Source organism: Antrostomus carolinensis, unplaced genomic scaffold (genome assembly GCF_000700745.2).
Source record: "Antrostomus carolinensis isolate BGI_N321 unplaced genomic scaffold, ASM70074v2 scaffold18960, whole genome shotgun sequence".
Classification (NCBI taxonomy): Eukaryota; Metazoa; Chordata; class Aves; order Caprimulgiformes; family Caprimulgidae; genus Antrostomus; species Antrostomus carolinensis.
In genome coordinates this window covers 1-9,693 of record NW_010289307.1, presented here as the reverse complement: position 1 = coordinate 9,693, position 9,693 = coordinate 1, and the positions used below count along the sequence as shown (strand labels likewise).

Genomic DNA, 9,693 nt, shown 5'->3' with positions numbered 1-9,693 from the left:
AGGAAGGACAAGAAGACTTTTTGCATTGCTGGGAGTGGTGGGGCATTACTACAACTGATTATATCTTACAGGACAATTTATCTGTGATTTATGGAATAAAAGATGTCTCTATATGACCCCTCCTAAATTTCTGTACATTATATACAAAAAGGTGACCTAATGGTAGACCCGTGCAACACAGTGATGCAGAGACAATTCCGTGCTCACTAGGAACAAAGTGTATTTTAAAATTCCTCCCCATCATTTTCTTCTTCAAATGAGTCAGTTCCTACTTCTTCATAGTCCTTCTCCAGGGCAGCCAGGTCCTCTCGGGCCTCTGCGAATTCTCCCTCCTCCATGCCTTCACCCACATACCAGTGCACAAAAGCTCTCTTGGCATACATCAGATCAAACTTGTGGTCAAGCCTTGCCCAAGCTTCTGCAATGGCTGTGGTATTGCTCAGCATACAGACTGCTCTCTGAACTTGGGCTAGATCTCCACCAGGAACTACTGTAGGAGGTTGATAGTTGATCCCAACCTGGAAACAAGAAGATGAGAGAAGGTTGTAAAAAGGCAAGAGCAGAAAACAGTCAAAGACCTGAAAAAAAAAAAGGAAAGGTGTGGATGCTGGGGTAGAGTGGTGCCACTATCAAACCTACCAGATGGCAAATGCCACAAAAAATCATAACATCATAAAGAGTTGACATGTCAGATAATACATGGTCATTTTAATGTCTCTATTGTTCTTCTCTTTAATGTACATGGCAACTTCATAGCTTTCTTAACAGCTACTCAACACTGAACATACAGTGTCCCCAAGATACTCCCTAGAAACCCATACAGAAAGTTGGTTCCCAGTTAAAAGCTTTCATTCTTAAACCAGCTCTTTGTGTGACAGATCTTTTTCCACTGCTGATGTCTCTATTATTATTGAAATGATGTTTCCCAACACTGCTACATAGCCAGTGGGGAGAGGTTGTATGTTATTTCTGGATGAGGGTGTTAACTGACAGACTCCCTAATATCAACATTTCCTTTGTTAATTGTATTGGTTTGGGAATTTCCTTAGTTTTAGATGGTGCTACGGAGAGAACACTCACTGGCTTTTTCAAAATTCAGGTCTCAAATGAATACTTCTTTAGATTTTAACCCATATACACTTCAGAATTCCACTTATGTAAATATTAGGAGTCTGTGTCAATGGGATGTCCAAAGGAGAAAAGGCATTATTCATACCAATGCATCTTTCTTATGTTTCTGACAAGTGGAAAACGTGCAAGATATAAAACTTGAAATACAAATTTTCTGCTAGACTGATCTGGCCCTTTAAACAAGAAAAAGAAGCTCGTGGCAGCCCTGTACTCACCTTGAAGCCTGTTGGACACCAGTCCACAAATTGGATAGTTCTCTTGGTCTTGATGGCAGCAATGGCTACGTTGACATCTTTGGGCACTACGTCACCACGGTAGAGCATGCAGCAGGCCATGTACTTCCCATGTCTTGGGTCACACTTCACCATCTGGTTGTTGGGCTCAAAGCAGGAGTTGGTGATTTCAGCCACTGAGAGCTGCTCGTGGTACGCTCTGTCCGAGGAGATGATGGGGGCGTAGGTCACTAAGGGGAAGTGGATACGTGGGTAGGGCACCAGGTTTGTCTGGAACTCTGTCAGATCCACATTGAGGGCACCATCGAAGCGCAGTGAGGCAGTAATGGATGAGACAATCTGGCTGATGAGACGGTTGAGGTTAGTGTAAGTGGGACGCTCGATGCCCAGGTTTCGGCGGCAGATATCATAAATTGCCTCATTATCCACCATGAAGGCACAGTCTGAGTGCTCCAGAGTGGTGTGTGTGGTCAAGATGGAATTGTAGGGCTCCACCACAGCGGTGGAGACCTGAGGGGCTGGGTAGATGGCAAACTCCAGTTTGGACTTCTTTCCATAATCCACAGAGAGGCGTTCCATCAGTAAGGAGGTGAAGCCAGAGCCGGTTCCTCCACCAAAACTGTGGAAGATGAGGAATCCTTGCAGCCCAGAACAGGCATCAGTCTAGAAAGCAAAAGAGAAAGTGAAAGAATGGGGGTTGAAGAAGAATGAGAAGACTTCATCTACTATGTGAGCTTATTCTGGGCTGAAGGTGGGAGCAGTCATCAGCCATACACAGCATAGCTTTCATGTCACATTTTCTTGAGGAAGGGCTGATGATAATCCTGTCCTTTGCTTCCTTCACTGCCTTAATTTATGACATAAAAATTGCACTCTTTATCTGTACAGCTTCTCTCTGAACTTCATGTCTTATAGTCTAGCTGATACCAGCAATGTAGAACTGAACTGCCTAATCCACCCTTCTGTATCACCATTGATGCTCCAGGGCTGGTCTAATAAAGAATTACATATTCAGAACCACTTTTTAAGACTGCCTGAAGACGTACAACTGGGTATAGAACTACTGTGCTTCTCTCTCTCGGATTGGTGGTGATGCCTCTGTATGTCTTGCAATCTCTTTTCTGAAACGTTGGTATCATCTGTAGTTAACAAGCTGCCTGTTCTGCACTTCTTTCTTCTGCAGAATCCAAACTGCTGTTTCCAAACTACTGGGACTTACCAGCTTACGGACACGATCCAGCACCATATCAATGCTTTCTTTGCCAATGGTGTAGTGGCCACGGGCATAGTTATTTGCTGCATCTTCTTTTCCAGTGATCAACTGTTCTGGATGGAAAAGTTCCCGGAAGATGCCAGCTCGCACTTCATCTGAAGAAGAAAGAGAAATTGTGAGAAACTGCATGGCTGTGCTCCAGTGCCAACAACTTCTGGTTGCTGTTGGCATTGTTGCAAGCTTTCAGTCACTGGAGGTCACGACCGCAAAAAATAGATGCTGATGGAGGAAGGAAAACTGTTTCCTAATCATTTTTAACTTGTTGCATTCTTTTCATTTATGGTGTGACTTGTATCCAGCCACAGAAGTTGTTATCTTCTCAAGAACTTGTGAGTTCTACAGCCCCTACCAACAAGAGAGAAGGTCACCAGAAAAAAAGTGTGAAGAAAATCAGCTTCCCTCAGGTGCCCCAGTTTTTAGAAATCCTCCTATTCTTGAAGGGAAACTGTCAGGTTCCTGTTTTGGATCTGAATCAGAGATGATCCGAGGGCTGGAGCACCTCTCCTATGAAGACAGGCTGAAAGAGTTGGGGCTGTTCAGCCTGGAGAAGAGAAGGCTCCAGGGAGATCTTATAGTGGCCTCCCAGTACCTGAAGGGGCTACAAGAAAGCTGGGGAAGGACTTTTCATAAGGGCAACTAATGACAGAACAAGGGGAAATGGGTTTAAGCTGAAAGAGGGGAGGTTTAGATGAGATATTAGGAAGAAGGTCTTCACTGTGAGGGTGGTGAGACACTGGAACAGGTTGCCCAAGGAAGTTGTGGATGCTCCTCCCTGGAAGTGTTGAAGGCCAGGCTGGATGAGGCTTTGAGCAACCTGGTCTAGTGGAAGGTGTCCCTGCTGCTGGCCGGGGGGTTGGAACTGGATGAGCTTTAAGGTCCCTTCCAACCCAAACCATTCTGTGATTCTATGATTCTATGAAAAGCAGAATTTGAGTGGCAAAAATATCACAATAAACAAAACCAAAAGTTAAATGTTGGTGCAAAGAGAAGTCATACAAACCATGTGTAGTAGCTGTTAAACTGCTGAGGATCCTCCTATGGTCCTGTGTTTATAACACCTATGGAGATAATTGAGTCTTGACAGAATCTAGCATTCCCTGTTACAGGAAAGTTAATTTTCTGCTATCTAGTGGTAGACCAAACTACAAAGGGTGTGCTGCTTTGTACCAGTGGAGACTGGTGGTACACCATGGTGATATTAGGAAGAGTAAGGTCTTCTCCATTTTCCAGGTTTATTTCTATACTGACCTACTACAGTTGGCTCCAAGTCCACCATCACAGCTCGTGGCACATGCTTCCCAGTGAGAGTTTCATTAAAAAATGTGGTAAAAGAGTCATCGTAGTTGAGTTTATCAGGCAGATCCTTGAAGGTGCCATCTGGCTGAATGCCATGCTCCAGGCAGAAGAGTTCCCAGCATGCATTTCCTATCTGAACTCCAGCCTGGCCAACATGAATAGAGATGCACTCACGCTAAGGGAGAGAACAGAGATGGGATCAGAAAAAAACACTGCATATTAGTCCTTATTCCTCATGTGAATTGGTGCTGTCAGCATTTCATTTGGTTGTTCAACCCCATGGCTGCAATGAGACTGTACATAGACACACCAGATACTGGGACAGTTCTTTAAAAAATTGAGATCTTTGTGCTCTAACATATGGGTACATAAAAACAGGCAGGAAAATAAAAACAATTTCAGTTACAGAAAACCCACCCTTCCTCCTATGGATTGGCTCTGCTGAGGAGCACATCCCAGTTGAGTTTATTTTTACTCCTGGCTGGAACCTGACACAGCCATGTGGTATCCTTCAACCTCATGTAACCCAAGACAGGTGATGTCTTTTGATCCTTTTACCCTCTGATAGCAGGCTGGAGTGGAAACTTGGAAGAACTGCTATTCACCTCAGGAAATTATTTCAGATTCTGTTGGTTGAAACAAATGTCCCTTCAAGCTCCTGAGCAGCTATGAATTTTACATTGCAGGTCCATTGCATATTCAGGCAGTGTCACTGTCAATATAATGTGTTTATTTGCATCATTTTGAGCATAGTTCCTGTGGTAGCCAGGGACTTCAGTGAAAAGAAAACAACATATGTAACATCAGGCTAAAATAGACAGGTGCCAATTGCTCCAAAATCCTTGGAGTACAGGAATATGAAGGACCTGGTGCTGGATTTTGTAAGTTCAGAAATAGAATTATAAAGAAAATATTTCTGAGTTAGTCCAGATGATTAGGACACCAGGTGTAGTGAAAGGCAGTTTGTAAGGAGAGAGTGGTTTCAGGCACGTGGAGTTTTTCAGCTTCAGTTTCTGCTTTGGAGCAATTGTCATTACAGTCTTCTGAGCTCCATCATCATGATCTCAGTGGCCCTGACTATACTAGGGGGTAAGAAAGAGCCAAGGAGTAGTACTGAGCTCTGGCCTGCCATCACCTCTGCTGATGGATAATTAGCACACTCTCTGGCACAGGTTTGGCTTCATATTTTTCCAGACAAAGCCTGGGCACCATCCAGAATACAACTTAGTGTCAAGAATAGTTTCTAGTGAGCAGCTCGCTGACCACTGCCTGAATTCAGATGCCTAAATATGAAGTAGGCCACGCTACCCTGGTCCTTACTCATTTTTGTACTATCTCATTTAGAGAGATCCAATAACAATATCAGATTTGGCCAGTTAACCTTTTTTAAAAAATAATAATAAAAAATTCTGTAACTGCTTACCCTGCAAAATAACCCCATGACCTGCAAGTGAAATGCATCTTCCCCAAAAACTAACTCCTCAGGCAGAATGTGTGACGAGCAGCGTCTCTGGAGCAGTGTTTTCTTCACAAATGGAATTCAGATGCCTAAATATGAAGTAGGCCACGCTACCCTGGTCCTTACTCATTTTTGTACTATCTCATTTAGAGAGATCCAATAACAATATCAGATTTGGCCAGTTAACCTTTTTTTAAAAATAATAATAAAAAATTCTGTAACTGCTTACCCTGCAAAATAACCCCATGACCTGCAAGTGAAATGCATCTTCCCCAAAAACTAACTCCTCAGGCAGAATGTGTGACGAGCAGCGTCTCTGGAGCAGTGTTTTCTTCACAACTGACATATATTGTTTCAGAAACACAACTAAAGGTATTTTTTTAGAAGCAAGTGGAATTTTAGAAGTCACCTCTGCCCCAGCTAGTCATCCTCAGGAGTTCAAATTAATACAGAAAGGCAATTTAAATGTTTAATTCCATGACTTGCGTTGTATCTATTTAGTACTCGTGTGTAAGTTGCTGATCCTGCAATGCATATCCAGCAGTGCGTGTAACATGCTTTCGGGTACTTGTGTAATAAGTATGTCACCCATATCTTAATAAATTACATTTTAAATTTATAATTGGACTCTGTGTCTAAATTGACTATTACACTTGCACAACCCTGGTGTTCTCACTTGAGTTGTGCAAAAGCATCGGAGTTATTTGAGTGACGGTGTGTTGCAGTGGAGTTGCAATCTGGAGGATTAACTCAGGAGACAGTGAAGGCATATTTGGGTTTAGAGAACTCAATTAATGCTGATTTTGTACAGGACAGGCTCCTGCTTTTCTTTTAAATCCCAATGTGAATCTGTAAGCCTGGTAGCAAGGGGAAGAAAAACTTTTAGACACAGCAATGAGGACAGGAGACTATTTTAAATAATATCTTTGAGAGCAAAGCTGTAATGACAATTTAAGCAATACTTGGAACCTAAAGAGCTGCTTCGCTCCGTTCCTCAGGTTGAGGACAGGAGACTATTTTAAATAATATCTTTGAAGCTGTAATGACAAGTTAAGCAATACTTGGAGCCTAAAGAGCTGCTTCGCTCCGTTCCTCACATTGGTAGAGGAATTGGTCTGTTTTTCACAGATGGAACTAGTGAATATCGCCTTAGAAAGTTCATATTGTAAAGTTTAGTGGAGGACTGTAGCTGAAAACTGCAGAGCTGGTTCCTTTCCTTTTAGCCTGGGCGCAGTATCTCAACCCTGCCTTTTGAGCCAGGCCTCTTGCTGCGACTCCAGCCCCCAACTCCCATCTTCTCCTACCCCAGCAGTAATCTGGAAATATTCTGACAAGCGAGAAGGCAATAACAGATTTCTAATTTTGCATGGTAAACAGCTTTAAAATAGATATCAGACTTTTTTAACAGGGAAGAGAGTGGGCCTTCTTCAGAGTCACAGGCAGAGTAAACTGATCTCTACATGGTATTTAAATTTGGAGCTTACTTCAAACTCATGTTTCACATCCCATCACTAATGTACCAGGACCTGTCTTACAAACTGTAGGCCTGACCTTTTATTTATCAAGAGACAGTAGAAAGGGCCAGGTCCTTTGTGAAACAAAACCTGGACAGCTTTGATTCTGTTAAAAAAAACAGAATACTACCTGGCTTAAGTATTTACTGTACAAAGGCAGACTTTAATCTTCAGATATTAATCTTCAGATATTAATCTTCAGATATATAATCTTCAGATTTAATCTTCAGCTATCCCAAAACATTCTCACTACCCATGGACTGCCTGAAGGCAGGGAACCCTGTGGACTTGTGTTAATTACCTGCAAAATAAGTGTTCTCTTTTTGGACCTGCAGTTGTACCAGCAGAAAATATCATTGTTCTCTGCACCAAAATAAGACTCAGTGCTAGACATAAGTTGGGGTACAAGGTGAAACGGATTCTTCACATTCTAAGAGGTTTTGAGAGTTTTCTACAAATATATAGTGAAACTCCAATACTTAAAAATGAAGGGCCTTTTTTACTTACTTAAACACATACACATTCATGCACCCCAAAAACACACACGTATATACTGTGTAACTATGAACAGTACTGGGCCTAAATTAATTTAATTTAATTAATTTAATTAAATTAATTTAAAAGAGAACTAAAGGTAAGTAACTTTTTTGGTTTATTTCTAAAAATGTATTAATCTCATGTGAAAATGAATCATTGTTGAGCAGGTATAGTCACAACAGAGACTACTAAAAAACTAAGACTCCGGATCTAATTTAGCTCATAATTCCACTAATTAGAAACCCTTTGGAGAAAACTTTGGTTCACAGTGCCTCACAGCTCCAGTGAGATTTTCTGACACTCCTTTCCCGTCCTCCTACGTGGTAACCGGTGCGTGAGATCAGGGATTTTGTGGCATAAACCGCTGGTAACAACAGCAGATCCTCCTGCCTTCCCTCTCCCACGGTCCTCCCGCTCCCTGTGTGACTGATGTTCCCACATCCCCCCTTACCATGGTGTCTCCAGTGATGTTCCCTTCCCTTTCAGATCAGCGGTGGTGGATTTCTGCAGGAGCCCAGCTCTGGGCTGCAGGGTTGGGGACAGCCTGGGCCCAGCACCAGGCACCTGCTGCTGCGCTTCAGTGTCACCGTGCGATGGGGAACGGGTCACAGACTCTGCAGTTCTGCCCGCCACATCCCTGCCTCCTGCCCTCCCTGCACCCCACGTGTGCAAATCCATCCAGACAGGCAGGGCTCAGACATACCCTGGATTTCAAATTTAGTCCCGCCTGCTTTGGCACACTAATTAAATCTGAGCGTGGCGGCGTAACGTGCCGTACACTGTCCTCTCTAACACCTGAGTGTATATATTATATATCACCTACCAGACACATACCATCCCAATTCCCTGTTCTGCCAGCACTTACATGTGTAGATGAAAATAACTCCTAAATTCCAATACAGAACAGCAAGAGGGTGTAAGAAAACAAAGGAATAAAAAAGAGAAGGATAGAAGAAAAATCAAAAATAGAGAGCTGGAAAGTAAATATAATTACCATTCTGAAGTGTGCTCTACCAGGGCTCTTCAATCATAGAATCATCATAGAATGGTTTGGGTTGGAAGGAACCTTAAAGATCATCCAGTTCCAACCCCCCTGCCAGCAGCAGGGACACCTTCCACTAGACCAGGTTGCTGCCCTGACTTCTTTCTGTCCTCACTCCAGCTGCCTCCCTGTTAATATTTCAATTTACTTCTGTTGCTTCCCTTTCTGTGTAGTCATCTGTGCTGTCAGCAATTCGGGGCAGTCAGCAGTCAGTACAGACTTGAACTCGTCTGTCCAAACACAGAAAGAAATTTGATTCTTATTGCCAGTACTTATTGCAAGAAATAGCTGGAGGCATCACACAAATGTTCTCACACGAAATTAGGGCCGTTGCCTCCTCCACCATTTTATTGTTTGCTCCTTCTGCACCAGCTCAGCATTGGAAAGCAGCAGCTTCTCTCAGTGGAGAAGTCCTCGTGTTTGCAACGCCTAGGTAACAAAGAGGAAGGCACGTTTAATTGCTTGAAGCTGATTACAGTGTATCCTCAGACTTTAGAAACGTATTATTCATTATGATGTTTAATCAGTAGAAATTTAAATACACAATTCCTAAATTTTAGGTTAGTCTACTCTGACATGATTATATTAATAGATTGTTCTGCAATGGTTGCCAGTCAGTATCTAAGGATCTTCTCCTTTAACTAACACCTGTATTTTAACAGTGTGAAGTAGTTCATACTGTTCTTTATAAACTCACATTTACTTTGGCATAGTCTTCATTTTGCCAATCTTTACATAAACCTGCAAATTGCTGCTCTTTGATTTTGGCTAGGAAAAGCTACAAATATTTTTTATAGAGGAAGAATTCCCAGGATCATTTCTGTCTGCTGCTTTCTTCAAGCCGAGTCCCACACTTCAGAAAACCCTGAGGTCATTGCTGTGAGGCTGAGGTCGTTCCAGTGTTCTCCTTCCAGTGGAACTGGTAACATTACAGCCAAGCTCTGGTGTAACAGACAATCTGAAATGTTAAAGCTCATGGCTCCACCAGATGTGGAGCTCTGTGCAGAGAAGCACCTCAGGAATAAGTCTCACAGCAAATTCTTAGAGCAGGCCACCACCCAAATCCTCTTATGCACCCTTTGAGAGAACATCTCAGATCTAGCAGCTCCAAACCATGAAAGAGCTCTGTGAATTACTAAATTATGTGCTACTTAGTCCATTGCTGCATTTTCTCTGCTCTTCCATTGCCCCCCTCCTCTCTTCTGAAA

General features: G+C 42.7%; 1 protein-coding gene across 1 annotated transcript; it reads right to left on the bottom strand.

The window, feature by feature from the left end:
* Window positions 1-204: 204 nt before the first annotated feature.
* On the bottom strand, window positions 205-7,953 carry LOC104519179 (tubulin alpha-8 chain). Its single transcript, XM_010170028.2, has 5 exons — window positions 7,895-7,953; window positions 3,886-4,108; window positions 2,584-2,732; window positions 1,347-2,027; window positions 205-518 (listed from the first exon to the last, which is right to left on the bottom strand). Exons 1-5 carry the CDS (start codon window positions 7,895-7,897, stop codon window positions 225-227), a joined length of 1,350 nt encoding a protein of 449 aa, XP_010168330.1. The 5' UTR covers window positions 7,898-7,953; the 3' UTR covers window positions 205-224.
* Window positions 7,954-9,693: the final 1,740 nt, after the last annotated feature.

Bases quoted from the DNA above. Each gene is read 5' to 3' on its own strand.
- LOC104519179 (XM_010170028.2), bottom strand. The intron at 2,028-2,583 runs GTAAGTCCCAGT...TTTGCTTTCTAG, and splicing joins TGGATCGTGTCCGTAAGCTG to ACTGATGCCTGTTCTGGGCT. The intron at 519-1,346 runs GTGAGTACAGGG...TCTTGTTTCCAG, and splicing joins GGTGTCCAACAGGCTTCAAG to GTTGGGATCAACTATCAACC.